This window comes from Haliotis rufescens, unplaced genomic scaffold, assembly GCF_023055435.1.
Source record: "Haliotis rufescens isolate VD_foot unplaced genomic scaffold, xgHalRufe1.0.p SCAF_5, whole genome shotgun sequence".
Lineage (NCBI taxonomy): Eukaryota > Metazoa > Mollusca > Gastropoda > Lepetellida > Haliotidae > Haliotis > Haliotis rufescens.
Genome location: NW_025964223.1, coordinates 27,231,531 through 27,257,402, shown reverse-complemented (window position 1 = coordinate 27,257,402; position 25,872 = coordinate 27,231,531). Strand labels below are relative to the sequence as shown.

General features: G+C 39.7%; 2 protein-coding genes across 6 annotated transcripts in view; one reads left to right on the top strand and one right to left on the bottom strand.

Moving 5' to 3' along the window:
* The window catches only part of LOC124110487 (protein PAT1 homolog 1-like), a 46,200-nt gene extending 44,691 nt beyond the window's left edge, over positions 1-1,509 (bottom strand). For all 3 annotated transcript variants that reach the window (XM_046469876.2, XM_046469886.2, XM_046469884.2), the window contains exon 1: positions 1,442-1,509. In XM_046469876.2, the coding sequence (XP_046325832.2) occupies positions 1,442-1,480 (39 nt within the window). In that variant the 5' untranslated portion in view covers positions 1,481-1,509. The remainder of the gene's footprint in view (positions 1-1,441) is intronic.
* Positions 1,510-1,673: 164 nt separating this feature from the next.
* Positions 1,674-25,017, top strand: LOC124110518 (deformed epidermal autoregulatory factor 1 homolog). 3 transcript variants are annotated; one of them, XM_046469897.2, is made up of 7 exons: positions 1,674-2,297; positions 7,237-7,445; positions 8,313-8,457; positions 8,984-9,109; positions 16,160-16,269; positions 20,286-20,417; positions 20,881-25,017. In XM_046469897.2, exons 1-7 carry the CDS (start codon positions 1,862-1,864, stop codon positions 21,145-21,147), a joined length of 1,425 nt encoding a protein of 474 aa, XP_046325853.1. In that variant the 5' UTR covers positions 1,674-1,861; the 3' UTR covers positions 21,148-25,017. The 3 variants fall into 3 exon arrangements, with proteins under 3 accessions (XP_046325853.1, XP_046325845.1, XP_046325862.1); XM_046469889.2 differs by having other exon boundaries at positions 8,301-8,457; XM_046469906.2 differs by having other exon boundaries at positions 8,301-8,457; positions 20,286-20,518; positions 20,881-21,058.
* The last annotated feature ends 855 nt before the right edge of the window (positions 25,018-25,872 follow it).

The window sequence follows — 25,872 nt, the reverse complement described above, 5'->3', positions numbered from 1 at the left end:
CAGCCATACAATTTCAACCATGTATTAGTCATTCCGGAATGTTCGTTTGTTCAATTTTTAAATTTTTAATCAAGAACTCTGTCAAGATATTTTTCAAGCATAGTCTAAAATGGAAGTCGCCAGGGTGCCGTAAAGCTCGAGAAAGCTGCTTTCTAACTGGCTGATGTCGACTTCTGGTTAGTCATTTCAGTGGTCGGTCAAAGTTCGCGAAAGGTCATTCTGACGTGACCGGTAAAAGGATGTCCTCAGATCTTTGTTTAGCGGCAGCGAGAACTTAAGTCTGATTATAATGAGATTACCAATGAAGTAAGTGAGTGAGTACGGTTTTACACCGCTTTTAGCAATATTCCAGCAATATCACGGCGGGGGACACCAGAAATGGGCTTTACACATTGTACCCATGTCGGGAATCGAACCCGGGTCTTAGGCGTGATGAGCGAACGCTTTAACCACTAGGCTACCCGACCGCCCTGCCAATGAAGTAAGAGTGCCTGACCACTCTGTACCAATTTTAGTCATCCTAATCATTTCCTTCGAAAAAGGAATAAATATTCTGGACTGGAATCCCAAAAAAGTTATTCTAAGACGACACAAATACCATGAAAACATAACAGGGTTTCAAATCAGTTCGTATGCCAGTACAATTACCGACAAAAAATTATGAAATTTCAGGAATATGTCCTGTTGTCATTTGTCTTTAGCAAAATCACTGCATTCATTTTCATTGTGTTACAATGGAGTGCAAAAGGAAAAACAAACTGCTGTACAGTAATTAATAATTTTGAAGACCATCTCATGTGTAGATAGTTAAATAAGTGGACCAAAAATATTATACAGAATCTGACTTAAGCAAATTGTGTAAGATTGTATTGCATCACTGAGTTCCAATCAACTTTAATCATTCAGTATTGTAGGCCGTAGGCCCATGACACAATGGTAATACAGGTAGACAGAGACTCAGAGTTAAAAACATGCTCCTTAGAGGGGCTTTGGTTATTTTTTCCAGTCCTTTTTGTATACATGTCTGAAGTGTCTTGTGATTTTCATGTAGGTGTCATTGTGATCAGTCATTTGTTTACTTCACACAAGATTCAGTAGCAGTCTATATATGAGCACATTTTGCTTTTTGCGTTGAGATTTCCTTTTCAAAGGCGCATTAGTTGAATTTTCTCAATCATGCCGCACCAAGGATTATGTTGCAACTATTTATTTATTAACATTTATTGTTGTGAGGACTCCCAAGCTGAGCTAAACTTATGCAAACGATCTCTATTCGTTTTATTTGGAAAACGTGGGCAAGATGTCAGTAGTTACGAAACCAATTTGAAAATTCGAAACAATAAGCGATATAGCGCAATATCAGTACTACTAACTACACCAATGTAGCTTTCACTAATAGTTTATCCAATCAACGCTAAAGGAACTGGCATACAACACTTACAGAGAAGCCTGAACCGAAAGCAACATGCGGATCAGCCATTTCAAGTCATTTTCACATTGTACCTACATACACTCGAACCCATGCTCACAGTAACTCTTTTTCGACAGTATTTCTGTTTAAATGGCCCATATCCATATACAACAACAATGTTGATGAAAATCTGCATTTATTATCAAATATATATGTACGAGAATTTTTGAAATATATGAGTTAGAGACTATGGGCACTTCGTTCGATTTTCCGCCATATTTCGTCAAAGAACGGAAATGACCGAGGTCACTGCAAAATTTATGTTGTTTCAGCTATTCATCCACTTTTATCGGTATTGAATGTAAGAAAAATGTTCTTTTAATGTTGTTCTTTTCATAAACATCACCAAGATGTGTGCAAAACCGTTTTGATTGACCATTTTCGGCCACAATGTCCGAAGTCGATATTTCCGAGGAACTACCGAATACTGACGATTCGGCCTTCGCCGAAGATCAACAACAAAATGGCGAAGGCGGCAACGATAACCACGCTGGTACCACAACAATATCAGCACCACATGGCGCAATAGCAGCTGATCACGTATTCGTCGCTACATCCCAAGGTCTCCTAACAGCAGAACAGCTGCAAGAGGCGGCTGGCATCAAAACGACACATATTGTCATTCACGATCAAACATTGAATGTGGATTCCTCACCAACCGAGTTGAAGACTCCCACTACCCCTCTCCCCCCTCCAACCCCAGCCACGCCTCAAAGCAAGGAAAGGGGCTTCAGATATCAGTGGGACAGTTCAGTGCATTCGGAAGTTTTGCCAGTGAGATGCAAGAACACAAACGGAGAACTGCATAAAGCAAAGTTTGGATCAGGTATATCAACTCTGATACCTTGTCTCACCACCATAGGACACCTTTTTAAGTTTGTGTCAGATAACCCAGTTACATGACAATTTGATGTACATGCTTTATACTGAACGCTGTCCATCAAGCACTTTTGATGTTAAAATATGTTGTACTTGCCATTGCAGCAATTTACCATGTTTTCACAAGTTACAGGCAGTACATGCCAAAGGTGTTATGTTTTGCCATACAGTTCCATGGATTTTGATCCTCATCCTCCCCCTCATTGTCAATACTTCATGGGTTTGGCTATACTACGTTCCTCAATCATGTGTGAATACAGATGGCCGAAATGCGGTGTCGTAGTGACATGTAAATCATGTTTAGAAACGAGGCTGTGCGTGTATAACTCCTTAAAGTCAAATGAGCTCCTGTCAGTGCATGGATTAAATGTGAGCCCGAACTGTTGCCTGATATTGAAGCAGTGTGTAGAGTAGATGGTTACAAGGCTGTGACACATGTTGCATGGGGAATATTGTTGAGCACTTTCTGGAACCTGCCCATGGCTTGAAGTTTTGGTTTAAGTAGTATAGGTAATGGGGGTTCTGGCTCACTTCCACTGGAGCCGGATTCATATACCTATACTGCTACTACAGATGGAATGTTTTATGCCAAAATGATTATGCGATTTAACGATAGTCATGAGATTAAGTTAAATTGGCTCTAGCTCACCAATACCTGGGGCCAATCATTGCTTTAGATGAGTCTAAATGGTAATAAAAATATTCTTTATTATTTTTATCGATAAAGCGATATTCAACATTTTTATTAAGTTCTTCGTTCATTTTGCTAGGAGACCAGACTATATAACTACACTCTTTTTGTAAATTGATAAGAAACAATTGATAACCGTATTTGGTTGGTTTGGCATCACTGATATAATAAAAACCTTGTGGTAATTCTTTCCATTGAATAGCTTTCTCCATTATTATATATTTATGTTAGCATTTGTCTAAATGTAATCACACGATAGTAAGCAATCTATTTTTAATCTCCAACCAGTTCTTTGGTTTTGGCACGGAATAATTGACGCGCTTGTTGCCTCCCCTGTTCTATGAACTTTTTTTTCTCGTCTTCGCTAATACCACTGGTCTTACGAGATTTTGATCGAATCTCCTGCTTCATTTTATTGTATTTGGTGAGTTCCGACAGCACTAAACGAAACTCATCTTCGGATATCTTACAATCGGCCATTGCTGTTGAAATATGATCCTCAATGCTGTTCAACTTTGCTCCGGCGAGTATCCGAATACTATCGTGTTTTAATGCTTTCTTTTGTAACCTACGAGAAATGAATTTTATCGCTATTCCTGCCAGTCCCGAGACTCCAGCGGTTATTTCCATGCCGAGCACGATAGGCGCAGCGATTATAGTTGATAGTAAACCGAAGACCCTATCGTTTTAGTCATGGTAGCTCCCAGTCTAGACTCGTAACGCGCGTACAGTTTTTTAATCTCTTCGTCGGTCATGTTATCAATTTTTTCGATGGTATAATTTTCTCCCAAATATTGGGAACATTTTCCACCGGCTACCAAAGCGGCAAGTCTTTCTCTATGTTTATCTAAAGATTTATCTAAAGATTTATCAGCATGTTGATCTGCATCAGATTCTTTGAGCATTTGTTCGATGAGTTCGTCGCATTCCATAATGTAATACCTAAGGAGATATTTAAGTCTAACATAATATAATATGACATATCCAATACAACCCGTATCCAATACAACGTCCATTATTAATTAATATTGATGTTTCTTTTAAAACGACTTTCGTTGAATCACATCATCATTTTTATACTAATAGAAGCAATGATTGGCCCCAGGTATTGGTGAGCTAGAGCCAATTTAACTTAATCTCATGACTATCGTTAAATCGCATAATCATTTTGGCATAAAACATTCCATCTGTAGTAGCAGTATAGGTATATGAATCCGGCTCCAGTGGAAGTGAGCCAGAACCCCCATTACCTATACTACTGTTTAAAATTGCGACTACAGTGCAAGTTGTCAGAATGTATTTAAGGGTAACTGAGAAACGTAGTGTACACAAATCTGTGAACATGGTGAAGTATTGACGTTGACTAACCCTTAGAGAGTTTATTAACCCCTTGCAAACTAGTTTTGAGAGGGCACAAGAATATGGACTAGAAGTTATATTTTTGTTGTTGTTAAGGAGTAAGTAGAGACAACAAAGCAACTTCGCAGATTTTAATACTTTAGGGCATACCTAATCACAAATACTTGACCAAAATTATATTTTAAAAACCCCAAATAGAGGAAAACAGACAATAAAAAACAACAGATGACTCTGACAGCCGTATTTCTGCCATTTATGGGGTTCCCCTTATTGGGGTTAAAACATGTTCCCAGTGTATGAAGTGCTGCACAATTTCAGACGCCTAGTCTGCCTGCTTCTGCCTCGGACTATGTTATACATTTACGTCTTAATCGTTAATTGTCTACTCATCCATTTGATTTTCATATCCACAACTTATGTATCCTTAGTAATAGCAATGAAGATGCCTTCGGTTGTTTACAAGGGGAATTGATCCCTGACAGGCTTTTATTGTGTGGAATAGGGCCAAGGCAGCTGGTGTCTTATTACCCATACAGGATGTTAGTAATGAAACTCCAGTGAGAGATTGTTAATTGTTGTTTTATTTATTCATAATGTCAAGATCAAGGGTTTGTGTCACATTCAACTATGTATTTTTTAAGGATTAACTGAAATATTTGATAGCAGAAACAGTATATGTATAATGGCTAAGGATCTCCAGATAGACAATAGCGTAAACATACATCCGATGAAAGCAGTTGTCACCTTTGAGCCGGAAGCTTTTGGCCATGCCTCCAAATAGGTTTGATATGAAATAAATAGAAAAATTGATATTTGCAACAAATTTGCAATAATTTTTTTTTTTCACTTTTCTTGCCCTTTAAGTAGCTTGTAGTGTGTATGGTACCCTGGCCAACCCTAAGCAGATTACATAGAATAATTTGCACATATGCCCCACACGGTGCAGAAATGTACCCAACTGCAGAATTCGTCATATCCACTGCAGAATTTTAACATGCACGTCAAAAGCTGGTTTTTAAACGTGTAAATGGATGTTTATTTCGTTTTGAAGTGCAGTTGACTTTTGTATTATTGTTTACTGAAAGTGTATGTCTGTATGTTTACACTAGTGATTTCCAAATTCACTTCAAATAGCTACATGTTTTGTGGATAAGTTTGTCGTGATAATTCCTGCAACAAGTTAAACAGGTGCAAATCTACAAAATTTATGAAAACTAAGATTGAGAGGTTTGCAGAATTGTCAAAATGAGGTTGCAGAATTTACAAACAATGACAGCAGAATTTTGATTGTGGGATACAGCAAAACAGCCGAAGGATACTAAAATGTTTCCAGTGTTGAAAATGGGGTCTACAGCCTTCATAATTCACACAAGGCTGCAAACGCAAAACTTCTAAGTTGACTAGAAGCATTTGATGGCTATAATTCTGAAGTTACCTGTTCTCAGTGCTTCAATTTTGCTACAAATTGAGGCAGTGGGGTAGCCTAGTGGTTAGAGCGTTCACTCATCAGGCCAAAGACCCGGGTCTGATTCCCCACTTGGATACAATGTGTGAAGACCAGTTCTGGTGTCCCAGCCATGATATTGCTGGAATATTTCTAAAAGCAATACAAAACCATAATCACTCACTGCTAAATATTGGAACTGAATAAAAGTGACAGTAGTAAAAATATTTGTTCAAGCAGGACTAGCTGCAAACACTGACAACTACACAAACAAGGTTTCCACTTATCCTCTGGACTAATCTTAGAAATAAGAAATGTTTAAGTCTAGGTCCAAGGGCCAAGAATAATAGTAATATAAGTTATAACTAACGTAAAGTAATTGTAAATGTGTTATTTGTTTATTTCTTGTTTAACAAACACTGTGCAAGATTCCAGCTATATGACAGCTGTCTGTAAATAAATGAATCTGGACCAGACAATCCAGTTATTGATTTAAGGGTTCATGCCTCAAGGGGCAAGATGTACCATGTATACTGAGGAGTACTATATAAGGACAAGCTGTTCAAGGGGAAAGATTTTCAAGAGCAGTGTGCAACTTCACCCACTAGTACAAAGCCCAAGTCAAGTAAAATTTCTTTTGGTCAAGTAAGATCACCTTAAACTCATCCATAATGTAAGACTAAAATGTAATGAAAATTATGCCAAAATACTTTTTCAGGCTAGTAGTAGACTCCAAAAAGGTTTTTGGCACAGACTGCCAATTTGATTTGTAAGTGTCTGTCCCTGAAGGGCAATCAGCAACAAAAAGTTAGATAAGGCTAAAAACCTGACTTAATGTACAATGTGATTATTTGTCTTGTTTGTTAGCGAGGTTTTTCAAGCTCAAACTCATTTTATGTATTGTCAAGGCATTTCATTAGACATAAGACTTGCACTTCGACTGTGGTCAGTGAAGTGGAAAGTCTGAATTTCCATGAAGGTGTGTGACAAGTCTCATTACTTATACTTTCTTGGGGAATTTAATCCAACATGAAGTACCTTTTAACTATCAAACCATATTTTAGCTCAAACCTTTGAAACAACAATCAAGGGAATTAATTCTCATCTGCTGCCCAAATCATGAAAAGGTTAAAAATAGCAGAAAATACTTTCTTGTCAATAATTAACAATAGTTATTGTTTGCTATATTCTTATATATTATTTACGAGCATGGCAAATGTAACTGCTCAAAAGTTTCCACCAGTGATTGCCGCACAAGAGTGCTTCAGTATTTTGTGCAAGTAAATTGATAAGTAGTTCATTGTTATTGGATACTAGAGCATATGATTGATGTTTAACTGGCATGGTGATGAATATGCCTGCATACCTGTGTCAACTTATTTTTTATTCTAGGTGGGAGAGGGAAGTGTATCAGGACCCCGGAGAATCAGTGGTTTACCCCCAATGAGTTCGAGTCTATGAGTGGTAGAGCCAGCAGCAAAGACTGGAAACGCAGTATACGATACGGTGGTAGAACATTACAGTGCTTGATTGAAGACGGCATCCTTCAGCCCCATGCTACCTCCTGTACATGTGCTGCATGCTGTGATGACGAGTCAGTGGTGAGTTTACGCACAATCCCTGTAGTCATGTCACCTTAGATACTTAGGAAGACAATAGCTAGTGAAGTCAACATTGCTTCCCACCAGTTAACTCCTGGTGTACAAAGCAAGTACTGTCAGCCTCCAGCATGTCCAAAGACAGCCCTCAAGTGCATTCTTTTAAGAAGGCATCTGACTTCCAGTGTTATGCCAAAGGAAAAAGGAGCAATGATCCTTGTCACTTTGTTTCTGTCAACACCCTGGCCCCACCCACCAAGTAGCCATTTTCTGTTTGTTTATCATGATGGCAGCCATATTAATATGTAACTTGAGGCTCATCATTGTTAAACTATTTCTTCATCATGTTTATATGTCAACGTGTAATTATATGGTGAGCATGCCTGTGGTGTTGAAATTTATGCTATTGTCGTGATTATTTCTTAGAGTACATCCCAGCCAATCCTTGAAGGACAATGCCTTAAGTTATAAAGCAGGCAAATTTGGAACATTTCAGTCAATGAAGGTTTTGGAGAAGCATGAATCCTTCAAACTCTCCTGTCAGTGTATACATGCTACATGTATATCAACTTTAAATGAGCATTTATTATGTTAATAGTTTCAGATGCTGAAGAATTGATTGTTTTTGTTAATCATGTTGCAATATTTGTTACAAATGACCTTGCATATACATTCTGCAGCCAATGTAAGATCCCCATCACATGTGTCGAATACTGCCTACATCTAAATCTTGAGCATGATGAGCATCAAGCAGTATTAGCATGATAAGCAGTTCCACGATAAGTTACTAGGGCAGCTAGATCAATATGGTGATGCTGGAAGCCGGAAAGATCTATCAGTGTATTAGCATTTCTACAGGTTCCTTTTCAGACTGGTCCAGTGAGATTGTTTGTGCCTTATAAAAGGCGAAAGAAGGATAGTGAGAGTGGTCCCCCTTCGCCGCCCCCCAAAAAAGCACGGCCTTCATCAGCCAAATCCCCGCCTGCTGTTACAGCCAGCCACATGACCAAAGAAGGTACTGACATTTTTTTACTGTCTTTGGAGCTGGTGTCCCCACTGCTTACCAGCTATTGTTGATTGTGTACTGCCTTTATATATTTTGATGTCCTGAAAGGTTTTAGCCCCGCTAATCAATAGTCTGAGGTTCTCCCCACTAGACATTGTTTCAATCAATCAGGAGGAGCACCCAAAATTAAAATGTCTCCATTTTTCTGTTTTTACAAATTTTCATTAAGACTTTATGAAATTACTTCACAAATATAATACTTCTGACAACCATTGCTTGACTATAGAAGTTTGTATAAAATAGATTGATGACATTTTATATATTAGAACTATGTCTACCATGTCTACTATCTTCATATGCATGATATGCATTGTCGAATTTATTAACACCATTAACATTCTTCTCCTGAGAGAATCTCTGTTGGGATTCTGCTTGTCTTAATTAACTTGATATATGTTCCATATCCTTGAGAACCTCTTACTTTTCAACACGATTATCATTTGGTCATCACTTACACATTCTATGCTTTATTAAGGTGTGGTAGTATCTATTGGTAACGGACAAGCCCTGAGTCGATCCATCACCGTGGCGAACGCAGAGAATGGAGAAACGGTGCACATCGTCACCACTGATAGTGCAGGCAACATCGTGACAGCAGGAGGTAGGAGATGCTTCACATTTTACTTGTGCAAGGTGCATAGATGCATGCAGACTTAGGCATAAATTTACCCTTATCACCAAACAGGGCAAAGCTGATTTATAAGCAAGTCTTTCTTGGAACCTTTATGTTCCAGTGAATGTTCAGTTCAAACAGGGGCGGTGGGGTAGCCTGGTGTTTACTCGTCACACCAAAGCCCCGGTTCGATTCTCCACATGGGTATAATGTGTGAAGCCCATTACTGGTGTGTTCTGGAATATTGCTAAAAGCGGAGTAAAACCATATACATTCACTCATTCATTAGTTCAAATGTAATGTTTGGGTTTCTTGTAATAGTAATATTTTTTACTTATCCTGCATTACTCCTTAATGCATTCACTGCTTACCTTACGACAACTAGAAGGACAGCGCTGCGAAGGTCCTGGGTGAAGAAATAAAGATGTTGTTCTGATGTCCCTTTACTGACCTTCTATCGCTGTCCTGTGACCTTGATGACACCTAAGGTCATCTTCTTCACATCACTGCTTGTCGCGCTACAGCAAGGACGTGTCCCAGCGGAGCTCTCCTTTGGGATTAATTTAGACCTTCAGTTCGTTTACAATCCTAAAATTGATCTACGATGGGTGATGTATTCTCTTCATAACCTTCACTATGCTGTGTAGTTTTATGTGAATTAATTAGGCGTAAAAAGACTCGCCACATATTTGTCGTTCGCCGCCATTTTGAATTGTGTTACATTTGTTGGCCTGCCATGGTAGTCAAATTGTTTACAATTCTCAGCTAAGTATGTATAACATATTCTTGTGTTCTTGCATATTATTGTATATACATGATATACTTTCAACTCGTTAAAAATATGTTTGCCAATAGATTAATATCAATTCTACGGCTTTCATCCAGTCCCGCTTCATCAACAATTCTTTAATTGCATAACGTATGTTTGCGCGTTGTGCAAATTGTCATGGAAAAAATCTTACAAGATTATATCATCCACGTTGTTTGGTTTGCAGGCAGATGTGCTCACCAAACTCTAAATGTAAATAGCCTTGGTTTACATTGAGTTGCGTATATAAAACTATTGTATACACTTTCAACCCATATTTTTGCTGATAGATTATTGTTCAATTCTACGGCATTCTTCCAGTACCATTTCATCAACATTGGTTTAATTGCGTAACTTATGCTTGCGCATTGTACATATTGACATGGAAAAAATCGCCCAAAGATCTTTTTCTACGTTCCTCGGCATGCACGTAGATGTGGTTGCCAAATTCTAAATGTATTTTTGTGTGTAAATCTCTCACCAACGAGTTTCACAATATAAACGCAGGCTACTCACAATCATATTTTGCAGCAATCCTGTCATGAGATGAGAGGAATGTCACAATCACTGAATAGCGAAGGTCATGGTTCGGTCATTTCCACCCAGCCGTTATCATTGGCGGATGATATGACGCCCGTAACTGTGACTGCAGAAGTGCACCCTCCACCGAAATCAACAATTCCGGAGGATTTTGTGACTATCGTAACTGGTCCTAATTTTCAGCCCTCTGACACATCAAGATCTGTTAAATCTGCGACGCTGTCTCAAGACGCTTTGATGGGGGTAGCGCAAATGCAAGCCCTGGTCCCGTAAATACCAATGAGCTTTGTGTCTCAGTTACCTGCGCCGAGTGCAGCACCTGACAACTACCCAAGCGCCTCTATTACGTAGGCGACGCACGATTAGCTTAGCACTGTTCCAACATATCCAGCGCAGCAGATGTAGGCTCAGGCATCAACGTCATTCCTGTATGCAAATTGGACAATGGCCCAAGGTCTTCTGCAATGATCCAGTCATCACCCATGAGCCTTGTCTCATAGACCTGCGCTGTACTCGGTTACACAACCGACACATGATACATCGCTGGGCAGCGCTAGTACGACAGCACGTACGGGAACATCGGCACATGACTCCTTATTCAGATGGGTCATCAAAACCTGCTGATAGAGGAGGCACTAAGCACCAGAGCAGATCACCGGCTTAGTGCAAATACTCAATTGGGTAGCAGACTATCTCATGTCAGTGACGCCATTTCCTGGTAACGGGGGAAATAAGAGAGACACCATGAGGTCATTGGAGAAAGACTTCTCCAAACTTACATTTGCTCCGTCATTTAAGCCACCAACATCGTCAATGCTTAGGATTGATCAGGAGATATCAGAGGATAACCCTATCTGATTAGATCACTTCCAAGCTATGGTGATTTCCTACAGCTTCAGATTGAATACACCCTGGTGGAGATTACCGTCACACCAAGACTTAACAGTGTTTCCAACTGGGACTCTGATTTCAAGGGCACGCTGCTACATCAACCTGGGTCATCTACTCTCCTGTTCAATGAACAGATCGCAGACACACACACCAAGTTCCCAAAACACTTGGAATGACAATGTGCTCAAGACTCTTTGAGTCTATCCCAGCGGGCTGGCAGGTCAGGTAATTTTAAGCCTAGACGCGTGTCTCTCAAGAAAGACCAGTATTCCCTTAGTGAGGCAGAGGCAAGTCTCAAGGACGATTATGTACTCATTGTACTATATCAGGGTTTCAAATATACGCGTAGAGGTAACCCCACGATTGACCACAGTTCGATTTGGAAAATCCAACATAGACATACTGTTAGTTTGAAAAGCTGTAGAGATGGTTCACAACCCAGTCTTTACACCGGGGTTCTGTCCTCACATCTGCCTGGTACCCATGAAGGACCCAGACAAGATGAGAATGATCCACAATCTCTCCGTGTTCAACGAACATTATCTGAAGCGTCCACATTATTGCCGCCTCACTACGTTGAGATCGCCCATAATCAACATAAATATGTTTGATCCTTGATCAGTCTCCACTATTTATCCCAACCGCAGACTCCTCAGGTCCAGTTCAGTGGGGTTCACTACCAAAGGGTAGTGTTCCCATTTGGCATTTCAGTGACCCTATGGCTATTTACAGGAGTAATGAAGCCAATTACTGCGTATCTACACTTGACGAACACTTGGTTCGAGTCGTAGTTAGAGGACAGTCTACTGTGTCATCAACACATGCCAATGTTAGTACGTCACTGGGAATTCACCAGGCAGACGGCTACTATATCTTTTTAACTGAGATGGATAATATACGAGACGAAATCGGAGTTATCTCCTTCCCATCGGCTTCAGTTCATAGGAGGCCTGTTCCAGACAGACCAGGATCTCCTATCAGTACCGAGGAACAGATGGCACAAGATTCTACGCCTCTTGTCATCTGTTCTACACCAACCACGCACACTTCCCCAAGGGCAAGTGTTGCTAGGGTTACTCACCTCGGTACAGGACTTAACTAGCTTTGGTCGTTTACAATTCATCATTTCCTGAACCCCTTACAGGCGTCAGGATCCACTCAAGGCCATCACTCTACCGGCTAAACTAAGGCCTTACCTCAATTGGTGAAGTTGAATGTCTTAGGATGAGTCTCTTTATTCGGGTTATCTCCGAATATACACCTGTTCGTGGACGCCTCCTTTCAGGGGTGGGGTGCCCACTTGCAAAACCAGACAACCTCAGGGCTATGGTCCGGCGCTCAGCAAAAGTGGCATATAAACAACTTGGAGTTGAAGGCTTTAATTCTGGCCATATCACATTGGCAGAATCAACTACAGTCAGCCCAACTTGCAATATCCACAGACAACAGCACTGTGATGTGGTGCCGGCGCAATCAGGGAGCAACGCACTCCAACTCTCTACTTCAACAGACATTCAAATTTTTCCATCTAATGGATCAGCTGCAACTACAGTTCATAGTTCAGCACATCCCGGGATGTCGAAATATTCTGGTCGACGCTCGATCGCGTCCCGACAGGGTGGCCCCCACCGAGTGGAAACTTCACACAGAAGCATTCCAGTTACTGCTCCAGAAGTTCAGGCAACCAAACATCAACTTGTTTGCTACTTGCTAAGACCACCAACTCATGACATATGTCTCCTCGATCTGCAGACTTGGGCGGTGGACGCGTTCAGTATCCCTTGGGAAGGGCTATAAGCATAAGGTTTAACGCCACTAGTTTTACTTCCCAAGGTGATACAGGAGATCGAGGAGACATGGTATCTTGCTCTCACTTTGGTCGTGCCCTGGTGGCCGGTGAGAGGGTGGTTCGTCGAGCTCAGAAAAATCTTGCAGAAGGCGATCCACTACCCCTCCCACAGTGGTCCAACCTACTCGTCCACCCTAAGAGCAAAATTGCCTCACCCAACATCTGCACACATGGTTTGTGTTTAAAAGGCGTTTAAGTGCGAAGAGTTAATTCGGCATGGGCAGCAAAGCTATAGCTTTAGTTCATCGTTCCTCTCCAGGAGCACTATACGATGACAAGTTGGGAACATTTGAGACTTTTTGCAAGGCAAAAGAATCAAGACCCTACGATTGCGTCACAACAATCCCTAGCGGAATACCTCTTTCATTAGCATACCCAAAGACACTTGGAAAGTAGCACCATTACTACGTAATTGGTTGCACTTAACTCAGTGTTGGCTGTTCCGGAAAATCACAAGGTGATTAAGGTCCGGAACTACAGGACCTATTACGCTCATTCAGGCTTGAGGATCAGAAGGCCAAGTTCTGCCCAACTGCTTAGGACTTGAACATGGTACTTCGAGGTTTTTGAGGGCCCCCTTCGAGCCCCTCTAAGCATCCTCATTTTATGACCTCACCAAGGAAACAACGGTTTCTCTTGACATTAGCCACGGCGGCACGGGTGAGAGAACTACATGTGATCGACACCACCCGGGTCCGCTTTGGGCATGGGACGCATGGAGCGGTACATTTTGGGTTATGCTGTAATTTTATAGCTAAAATCAACTTCCAGGCCAACCTGATCGTTCCTTCACTATCCCACCAATATCGATTATTGTGGGAGCCGTACATGAAGGTGAATTTCGAGTTTTTCATTCTCTGCTCCAAGACTAGGCATGGTTTTGAGGAAGCGGTTATTTATACCCATGTTTACTACGTCCACGACCGAAGTTAGTCGCAAACACCATATGTCTATGGTTACGCGCAGTCATCCTTCAGGCCTAAGAGATCGGTAAAACGGAATCTGCTGAGAGCGAATTACCCTCACGATCTCAGGGTGTTAGCCTTTACCAGGGCTCTACACTGCAACTGTTTTATTAAGAACAATCACGGAAGGATATTTCTGGAGCTTCGACACAGTTTTCATTATCGAGGACGTCGAAGGCGTGTGAAGTTTTGGCCCTCTGGTTGTAACCCAGCAGGTTACCAACCCCTGACGCAATAATGAACTCGCCCTATACAGAGCCAGCTAACTTCCATGTGCAGTCACTCAGTTGCCGCCAGTGGAAGAATATCAGACAATCTTGTTTGTCTATGATGTAGTAATTAAAGAATTAGCTAATTAGCCATTATTTTCTTTATTACTATGTGTGTATAGGGAATTTCTCTTTAATTCCTATGTTCAATCGTTTTGATATTTGAACAACCCTACCGTAATGTTTTTTTTCTGAACTTTCCGCTTCACAGTTTATCGACCAATTGGGTGTGAATTATTGAGGTTTCTGTATTCTAAAGGTTTACCCACCTCCAAACCGTCCGATACAGATGCATTAATGAGTAATGCAGGATAAGTAAAAAATTTAGTAAAGTAAATATTTCTTACATTTGTATACTTATCCTGCATTACTACGTTTAAGGCCCACCGGTCGCAAGACTTGCCTCCCTACTTTGGCTTCAGAAACCTCAAGCTCTAAGAGGTTTCTAAGAGCTCGGGTGACGGGCAGTGATGTAAAGATGATGACCTTAGGTGTCATCAAGGTCACAGGACAGCGATGGAAGGTCAGTTAAGGGACTTCAGAACAACAACTTTATTTCTTAACCCAGGACCTTCGCAGTTGTGCTGTCCTTCTAGTTGTTTGAATTAAAGAGTAATGCAGGATAAGTATACAAATGTAAAAAATATTTAGATTTTACTAATTCTTTGATATGATAGCTGTGACATATTGCTGATAATCCCCAGAGTTGAAGATACAACTATTGATCTGGTCTGATAAGTGGTGTAGGTTGTAATATTTACACTGTTAAAAAATTGTAAGTTGTAACTCTCAGTGTTTGAGCTGGCCCAGACTTCTAAAGAGGTGGAATTCAGTGTACAGAGTTATGTTTTTTAGACTTTTCAGAATCAAAATGGGTTTCAAATCCCAGATTCTCTTTGAAGATGATTCTTGGTCTGTTGACACCATACCTGTGCGTTTCACTAGTAGTAATCATCATGAAGATCCGGGTTAGAATAGGTCTTTAACAAACATGCATGTCGTAAGAGGCCACTAACGGGATTGAGTGGTGAGGCTCACTGACTTGGTTGATGCATGTCATTGTATCCCAATTGCGTAGATCAATGCTCATGAAATCAGTCACTGGATTGTCTTGCCCAGGATTGATTATTTAAAGATTACCGTCATATAGCTGGAATATTGCTGAGTGCGGTGTCAAACAACAAACAAAGAACCAGTTGTAAATACCTTTTATGGTATGCATACAGCCATCATATTAACATGGGAACATGGCTGTCTCAGTACCCAAGGAATACAAGCTTCAAAGGAAGTGGTTGACCTCCATCAAATGTTTTTTGCAGGTGACACTATCAGCACTAACACTAAACCTCTGACAGCCTCTAAAAATATCAAATGTTTTAGTTTTTTTGTAGCAGGTATGGAAATTAGCATTGCCCAGGGTGCTGTTGTACAAAACATCCTTAGCACTACAACTGTCGTAAGTCTATGTTAGGGTATGGGAGTTACGATCACCTCAGCACTAAGATCGCTTTCTACAACAGAACACAGGTCCATTTTTATTAATGTTAAAGGCATCCTTAGGGACAGTATAATTTCAAATAGTTTGGATAGTATTGCTCTATGTTGTCACTATTCAGGCTTTAATATGTGTCTGGTTAATTTCCGTACCTTTATAGAGAGGCTTTTGGTTTGTGTATGTATGTGTAGATCTGAGATTGTGATAACATTCTGCTACAGACGCAGTGGTGATGACTCCAATCGCCATAGCTCCCAACCCCAAGAGCCAGACAGCCACAGTGGTGTCGATGGATGTTTCAGAGCAGAAGCAGTGGTGGCAGCTGGAAGAGGTGACAACCCTTAATCCTGCTTAGTTTCTGTCAAGTCAAAAACAACCCAATTGTCCTAATGTACTCTTTAAGTAATTGAATTCTGCTGCTCTTATTATAATCAACTTCTGAATCTTGAATGTGTTTTCTTTTTGGGTTGTACTGCTGATGCATGGAGTTCAGAATTCAAGTATTATTAGATTTCACTTAACTGCAGTTATCCTGGAGAACAGGGAGTTGACCCGTGAAGGTATGGGGGAGAATAGGTCTTCAGCAGCCCATGCTTGTCGTAAGAGGCGACTATGCCTGTTGTAAGAGGCGATGAATGGGATTGGGTGCTCAGGCTCAATGACTTGGTTGATGCATGTCATCGAATCCCATATGGGTGGATCGATACTCATGATGTCAATCACTGGATTGTTTGGTCCAGACTCGATTATTTACAGACCGCTGTCATATAGCTGGAATATTGCTGAGTGCTGCATTAAACAATAAACAAACATTAATACTGGGGGGTAGGGCTGTTACGATTCACTCGTGTATTCGGTGAATCAAACCGTATCCCTTCATAAATTGAATTTGTTATTTGTGGACACAAGATTCAAATAATAACAAAAAATATGAAGTGAGGTTTTTTTAACTAAGAAGCCATCCAAACTAATTATGTGCATGCATGCATACATAGATTTCTTCAAGGACAACACTCTTATCTATCTTCAATTTTACAGTAATGTGGTCACTGGTCATTGTCGCATTTTAGCAGATACTAGTACCTGGATAGGGGCAGTATATATACAGAGAATCTCACCCGAGTGTCTTTTGATATCAAATATATCAACACAAGTTGATAAAAGTGGAAAAACACTGAGTCTTGCCGAGGAGTTTTTCCACTTTGATCAACGAGTGTTGATATATTTGATATCAAAAGAGACTCGGATGAGATTTTATTTATCATCCAACATCATTCTTTTTCAGTTTGTAGACAGTAATAAGCAGTGTCTTAAGTGTAAAAGGTACTGCCAACAGCTTCAGTTGTAGAGCCATTAGCGATGTCATTTGATTGTGACATCATGGTAACCAATGACGTCACAATGGTCTGCAAAGCATTATGATGCAATTTCATTGCAGCAATATCTACAGTGTAGAAACGCTTCATCTTCCCCAAGTGATATCTCCTGTGGGAGCAAGTTTTGGATGATATAAATGTATAATGTTATAATAATCATTAACACTGTCAACATGGTCAAGCCATGACAAAAAAATTATTTTGTTATTGTTTTGCTGAATAAAAAAATTATACATCAACTGATAACATGTTGCTGTATTCATGAATAAATATTCTTTTTCGTTACTATATAGTCGTGATACGTATCGCATTTGCATCATAGTGTATTCATTGCAGCTCTACTGGGGAGTGATGTACAATTACAAGACTTGAATCTCATATGTAAACGAGTTCTTGCTAGATAGTATCTGACCCCACTCAGATTCAGCACTCTTCTTCAGCAACATGAAGGTGTATTCAGATAAACTATGTCAGTACCTGTCATCCTTATGATCAAGCATTGAAGCTGTTAGTTCTGAGTGAAAGGTTGTCCTGGTTTCTTTGTATATATTTACAAATATAACTCCCTGTGTTGGAATGACAGACATGTTTGTAGGAGCGAGGAACATTTTTCCAACTGGCAATAAGTAAACATATAATTGGGTGAAATTAAGGGTCAAGGTCACTAGGTAGCTAGAGTCATTAGACTTTGTTTCACAGTTGCACTGTATGTATAACAAAACAATCCAATTGTCCTAATGTACTTTTTATCAATTGACTGTTGATCTAATCATAATTAACTCCTGAATCTTGAATGTGGTTTCATTTTTGGTTGTACTGTGGTTTGAATCAATTGAGTTCAGAACTGAAGTGAAACTGCACTTACCCTTGAGTACTGGGGAGTGATGTACAATTACAAGACTTGAATCTCACATGTAAACAAGTTCTTGCTAGATAGTATCTGACCCCACTCTGATTCAGCACTCTTTTTTTCAAAGCACTCAAACGGAAGGTATGTTTCTGTATTCAGATAAAATGTCGGCACATGTCATCCCAATAAACAAGCTATGAAGTTGTTAGTTTTGAGTGACCTTCATGAAGGTCAAGGTCACTGGAAAGGTCATCTTGGTTTCTTTGTGTGTATTGACAAAGCCATCTGTGTTGGTATGAGTTAAGAACCATTTTTCCAACTAGCAATAAGCAAACATGTAATTGGTTGAAATTGAGAGTTGAGGTCATGAGGTGGCTTGGGTAATTGGATTTTGTTATACACTTGCATTGGGGTAGTCTAGTGGTTAAAGTATTCACTCGTCATACTGAGAACAAAACAGTTCAATAATCCAAATGTTCTTTTAATTAATTTAATTCTGCTCATCTATCATAATCAACTCCTGAATCCTCAATTTGGTTTCATGTTTGGTTGTACTAACAGCATTAGAAATTGGCACTAGTCCTATAGTCCTAGCCAAACTGCCCAATAGTTAAATTATCAAAAGGATTTTTGCACTGTAGCAGAATTTTTTAAGGGTTTCCCTTCATGTCATCATTATAAGGACTAGTGGACTAAAACTGTTTGTTTCCATCGCTGTACTGTGGTTCGAATCAACTGAGATCAGAATTCAAGTGGTATTTAGATTCACTATGTGTACTGGGGAGTGATGTACAATTACAAGACTTGAATCTCACATGTAAACAAGTTCTTGCTAGATAGTATCTGACCCCCATCTAATGCCACACACATTTGCAAGTTTTAGCGACACCATTATTTGCTGGTAGCTCACTATATCACGATGCAAAATACTTACTTGCTACAGGTTTTAATGTTAGTATCTGTCATACATCTCTTTAACTTTCTTTTCTTTATCTTTGCCCTCTTGGGGATTCCGGGTTAGAAAAGGTCCCCAGCAACCAATGCTGGTTGTAAGAGGCAACTAAATGGGTCAGGTTCAATGACATGGTTGCTAGTGTGTCGATGATCCAGACAGTGTGAATTGTTGCTGATAATATCAATCACTATATTGTTTAGTCCTGAAAAATTAATTTTGATCCTGATACATCCTCTCGCAAATTCCCTCTCTCTTTGATCCAATGATACAGAACCTAAAACATGTCTCTCCGCCAGGGGGCACTCATCGTCAGGTCACAGGTCAAACCTTACACACGTTTGTGAAGCCAATTTCATTATCCAGACAAATATGCTCATCAACTGTCAGAAATTGCTGGCAGTAGCTGGTTATTTCAGTGCCACTTCACTTTGTGCGTAAACGTCATAGGGTCGTATACTAAGTAAGACAGTAAGTGCATGTCCCACACCTGAAGCATGCTTGTCATGAAGCAGGAGATATGGGACCCTATACAGATGATATAACATCAGCCACGAGGACACAACGCATGGGACTGAACCGTCTCACAAGCATGACACTGACACAAGTGCAACCTCTGTCGTTTGGAAACACTTTCTTGCACGTGAACAGTGTTCAGTTTCTCACGGGGCGGTCGGGTAGCCTAGTGGTTAAAGCGTTCGCTCGTCACGCCGAAGACCCGGGTTCGATTCCCGACATGGGTACAATGTGTGAAGCCCATTTCTGGTGTCCCCCGCCGTGATATTGCTGGAATATTGCTAAAAGCGGCGTAAAACGATACTCACTCACTCAGTTTCTCACATTTAAAAAGTGATCAGTTTCTCACATGGGAACAGTGTTCACAGTGTCTTGTGAAAACATGGCTGATCAGGCATGAAAACTCATTCTCTCTCAACACCTGGTTCTTGATGCGTCTCAACATGCTCAAATCAAGCACCGCCCTACCTCAGAGGTGTGACATCTTTTCCTCTTTTGGATGGTGGTATTCATTTAGGGTTCTTTCCTTGGTTCCGATCATAGATTTGCCCTGAGAATGGTTTACATTAAGATTTACTGTGCTTCTTACATTTTACAAGAACATTTTTTTACTTCTTAAAGTCTGACAATAACATGATATGCTTGACTTGCAGATGACAGCAAGTCTGATTCAGCAAGCCCAGGGTCTGAAGGCCATGTTGGAGCAAGTGAAGCAGCAGAGCCTAATCAGCAAAGACCACGCTCTGCAGCAACTTCGGGCTCACATGGAGAAAGAGAAACAAGAGGTCTGGAATGAGCAGGATTCTGGAAACAAACTTTATTATGCCCCCACTGCTTCTAATACTGCCGAGGGCACTTACACTTTTGCTGTCCGCCCTGATATCTAGTAAGCACTGCACGGACACACATTCAAGTATTGGCTCCTGTCTGGCTAGTACTTGCTCTACTTCTTTCATTGACTTTGTAAAATGAATCACTAAGATCTTTTGTGATTTTCCTTTTCTTCTAAAGACTTTCAATGCATGATTTCGTGTTAAAGTTTTTCTCTGAACAAATGTTCCATTTCATGTATGCTAGTTTTGTTTGTTTGGTATTACCATTTCACTGATACAAAATATGCCACGTTAGATGTACTGTTAAAATGCTCATACTGCCGGCATCTTAATGAACCAATTTTCATTTTCATTTCTGATGCATGATTTAATCTATGGTATCAGTTACATTAATGTGTGAACCAATGGTTTCCAGGCCTTGCATGCTGCTAGACTTGAAGCTCAGATGAACCTGTCTCGTGTGTTGATGGAGGAACGAGCACAGAGAGACCTGGCTGTTCAGCAAGCCTTGGTACAAGGGAGAGCGGAAATGAGTGACAAACTGGACTCGGTGACAGTAGTGACTGAAGACAAAGTGAGCTACAATGTGACGTGGCCACACCAGGCCACACAAAACAATATCGAGAATATCATCTGTAACGAGGTTGACGAGGAGGAAGAAGATTCAGATAAAGAGAAATAGTTTTTGTCTGCTCAGCAGTTGTTAAACAAGTGTACTTGATGTTCTTACCCTGCTATATATATTTATACGTCATGTTTTGGAATTGCAATTTTCATCATTCATTCATGTCCTTGATCCAGATCTTGTTGGTTCATTTTTTTAATCCTTCCTCATCAGGTTGTCTCCTCAGTTTGCCCTGTGTTTGTTTGGGTATTTCTATTCCTATTTTTTCTTTCATACATCAACTGACAAGCCCTTACTCTTATTACTATGAAACTCAATGTAAACTTTGTTAAATGAAGGATCTTGTACGCAATATTTTCAATCATTCTTTCAAGTGAAATGTTAAAGTAACTTAGTGTCAGATATTTTGCTGGCATTATTTAACATTTCAATCTTACAAACAGCCCTCTTTTTTGTTGTTGCTCAAAGCAATGGTATGAGGTATCAATACAACGACAGTAATGCTAAGATTGGATCATATGTTTCTACTGTAGGTGTACAATGGTTTGGAATAAATTGTGCCTGAAAGAGGTGTATGCAACGCTCTCCTTCTCTTTGACTTTGCTGTGAGGAAGTGCTTATGGAAAAACTCACCCTTCCTGTAGTATTAAAGAAAGTGTCTTCAACTCTCCTTTGCCACAGGGGGCTCCAACATAGCCGAGTGATAGGTCGTTCAATCATCGCTTACGCAGTATGTTTTGAGCTAACCCTGACATGAAATTGATCCACTTGTGCTAAATGCGGCACAACATCAAATCATTCACTCATTTATGTATTATAGCGTAAGTGTAGATTAATCATTTGACCAGGGTCATAACCAGTATTTACAAAGGGTTCTACTGTATCATGGGATTTTGGTGAAAAATGTTTGTCAGACTTCTTCTAAGAGTTACTTCCCTTGTGTTTGCCCATCGTGCTGTACATATTGCCTAGCGGTATCATATTTGACTTTTACTCTTTAATTAAGTGCTATAAAGCATTGGTTGCTTGTTTAATGTTCTATGTTACCTTCATGCCCACTCCCATCACCTGTTTGTCTGAAAGTTAGTGACTACATGTATGGAACACAAATCATGATAATAGTTCACTATAGGGGTGTAACAGTACATTTGTATACTTGTGTACACTCCACGGAGCTGAGAATGAAATTTGGGTGCACCCGGATCCATTGGCAAGGGTAGCAATGTTGCAGCATTACAAGCTTACCGACAGGCATGAAAGTAGGAGCTCTGAAAAATGTACCCAGTATTATTATTGTAGTATGCCTCTATGTTATTGCCGGGGCGGTCGGGTAGCCTAGTGGTTAAAGCGTTCGCTCGTCACGCCGAAGACCCGGGTTCGATTCCCGACATGGGTACAATGTGTGAAGCCCATTTCTGGTGTCCCCCGCCGTGATATTGCTGGAATATTGCTAAAAGCGGCGTAAAACCATACTCACTCACTCACTCACTCACTATGTTATTGCCGTATCTGTAAATCTTGTAATCCACATCCACCGTCGATTGTTTACGTACACAAATCTAAGCACGATATTTTATCGTTTGATCGAATACAGGACTCATTGCAATATGTCATGGCTACTTGTAAGTTTACACGTTAACTTATTTATGATAGTTTTTGAAGTGGAATAACACCTACCTAAATTCAAAACTGATTAGAAAAGAACCTATTTGTTTGGACGATGTCCCTTGACCCAACCTATGTCATATATATACCGGTACTGATTATGCTTAATCCAAAACAGGAAGTGTTGCAAAGCACATATTCCACATGTATCATACTACAAAATAGAGTTTCCTGTCCTTTGTTTACCAAACTTGTTAAAGAACATCAGCATCGATCAATCCTAATTGATGTGTCATAAAAGTAGAACAAAGAACAAGAACCATTTTTCGTATGACATATTTAAGAGGATAGTAAGTGTGCACCATTAAGATCCTTTAGAAATTTATTACCGCGATAAAATAGCGTACCATGCTACATTTGGAACCCAAAAGTACATGTGACCGATGGTGTCAAAGTGACATATATACACAGTGTAGAGTGAAGACATCTTTCTTCCGTCATGTTTAGGGTAGATTCTGATTTAACTATACAGTTGTCATGCTTGTTCTGATTTTATTATGCTATCCACACAAATGGGAAACAAGACGTGTCCAAATTACTTGGCGTGACAAACTAGAAAAGGAAACTCATTTGAAAATGAAATTAGTCTGTTTTGGGGGCTACTCAAAGCAAAGCTATTGCAGTGGCAAATGTCTCCCCAGTCAGCAATGTTGCAGCTCTATCAAGTTAAATCTTTGTGTTCATTTGATTATCTGATCCAATCATACAGAGATAGTAAGTTGAATTGAGAGAAGTTACACATAGCCTATCTTTATTATTTCTTTATTGTTTAATCTTGTTATGCACACCGGTTTAGAATTGTTCCCCAATGTAGCTCTCCTACTTTCCAGTTGTTGATTGGATTTAGGAATCTTTGAAAGGATGATATGACATCTGTTTAGCTAGAGGGAGTATATCAACTTTTAATGTTTTCCTGACAATGTGGATTGTAAATTTGCTTCAGTTATTTCAATGTATCATGTGGCATTTTAAGTATTGCATGTATCATTCATCATATTTTGTGATATTTACACACAGAAAGATTCTTTTATATGTAGTCATTTCTTCAGAAAACATGCAAACTTTATTGATGTGGAACAGAATTAACATATTTCCTCAGCTCAGATACAGCTTTTGCAATTTTAAAGAAATTTTGTTGACTGATTAGGAATTAAGTCATTTAAAGCATAATTTGTTTGGAATTGTCTTGCGCTTTTGTTCCTCATAATAATATAAATTGATAACTAACATGTTTTCATGCCTCATAAACCCAAGGTTTGTGTTCTGCTCATCTAAGATGTGTTGAGAAGCACAGAACATATGCTATACATGCCTCTGTTTAGAGGAAAGAAACTTAATTTGTATATGGAGGCTTCAGAAATATGTATACTATGAATGAAATATGATAAAGCTGCTATGTTTGATATATACTCATCTCGTAAACAGGTACTTTGTTCCGTCGACCTGCTGCACATCCTCAAAAAGCTCAATTTCATCCCTATGTTGTTGTATATTGTCTTGGCTAAGTCAACAAGAACTGCATGTTGGTACGACTATGGTAAACAAATGTAGTAATGACCAAAGGACGTGGTATGATATGAGACCATTTTTTGACCACTAGATTTGCCAAATTTGGAAAACTTCAAAGAATGTCCAGAATTTGTGGGGTATTGCCAGTAGGTCTTTTTCAGTTAAATGTTTGAAGGTTTTGAACAACATCCAGCCTGGAGGAGTGACCAAAATATGTGCTTTTCAGAGAGCATTTCTGACATAAACCAGGTTTCTTTCTCAGTTTTGACATACAGTGAAAATATCACCCAAGGACAAGGTCAGGGTTAGGTTGATTTATTTTTTCTACGTACATGCATATGAGTATTCAGGGTTATTTTATTTATCAAGTAGTTCATGTCTTGAAGGAATATCTTCTGGCTGTCGTTAGTTTCAAGGTTAGTGGACCCACATCACACCCATCTTTTGTCTTGCTGACAGGACACTTTATGAATGCTTCTTCAGATCATGCTGGATTATATATATATAAACTTGAAAGTGTTAATATGCAATAGTAAGATAAAACTTCGGGACAATTGTAGGTCAGCAGCACTTTCTGTTTGCAGCATGTTTGAATTATTTTTTCGGAGATTGTTGGGTTTTGGGCATGTGTTGAATTGTTCAACTAGTTCTTCTTTGTCATTATGTTGATCAGTCAATTTGAAGACCAGGCTTATCCTTTTCTATTTTATTATATCATTCATGTTCATACTGAATAAAGAGATTGATTGTTAATATTGTCAGTGTTGTTTGCATCATATGGTGAGGTGAAACTGGGTTTAACGTCGCGTCCAAGATTATTGCATGTACGTGTGGGTATGGCTGCTTCTACTAGTCTGGACTGATGCTGATTTATTGTGCTAGCTCACTGAGATACCATGCCACAGTTCAACATGAATACCCCACTCAGACACAGTATACTGACTCTGAGGCGACCAGTCCTTGTTTTAGCCCCTTTATGCCGAGCGCCAGACTAACAAGTACCATCTTTTAACATCTTTTGGTATGACGAAGACAGGGATTGAACCCCAGACCTTCTGCTCTCCGGGCGGATGCTCTACCAATTGACCATGGAGGTGGTTTGCATCATATGGAGAAGTGGGGGCTGAGTGATTAAAAGGACCGGGGTTAAAATCCCCACATGTGTTCAATGTGTTCCACATAGGTTATGGCACTTCACTCTTTCATTCCATCACTGGTGAATAAATAGCATTACGTTTTCTGATACACACAAACTCAAATGAATATTATGTCTTGTGAACACTTTCTTAATGTCAAGACAAGTTTCTGTAGATTTTCAACATTATGCTTAGATATTAAGGGATAATCCCCATGTTTGGCAAAGGCATATTTTGAAAGTGGTCGTTTCCTATTTTATTACCTACGCACTACAATCTATTCAAACTGATTATTACCATGTGTAACAATAGAGCATGCTTAAAGTGCCAGAGTACGGCAGAACTAGGCACCTCTAAAATCTACCTTACTTGAGCTCCAAAATGCTCCAATTATTTGTTATTGATCAGTTTCTTATTCATTTGTTGTGATTTTTAAAGAATTCAGAACTCCCCTTTTGAACCTGGTTCCTTT

Excerpts from the sequence above, each read along its gene's own strand:
- LOC124110518 (XM_046469889.2), top strand. The coding sequence starts at position 1,862 with ATGTCCGAAGTCGATATTTCCGAGGAACTACCGAATACTGACGATTCG. Across the intron at positions 8,458-8,983 it reads CAGCCACATGACCAAAGAAG|GTGTGGTAGTATCTATTGGT; the intron begins GTACTGACATTT and ends TGCTTTATTAAG. Across the intron at positions 16,270-20,285 it reads AGTGGTGGCAGCTGGAAGAG|ATGACAGCAAGTCTGATTCA; the intron begins GTGACAACCCTT and ends CTTGACTTGCAG.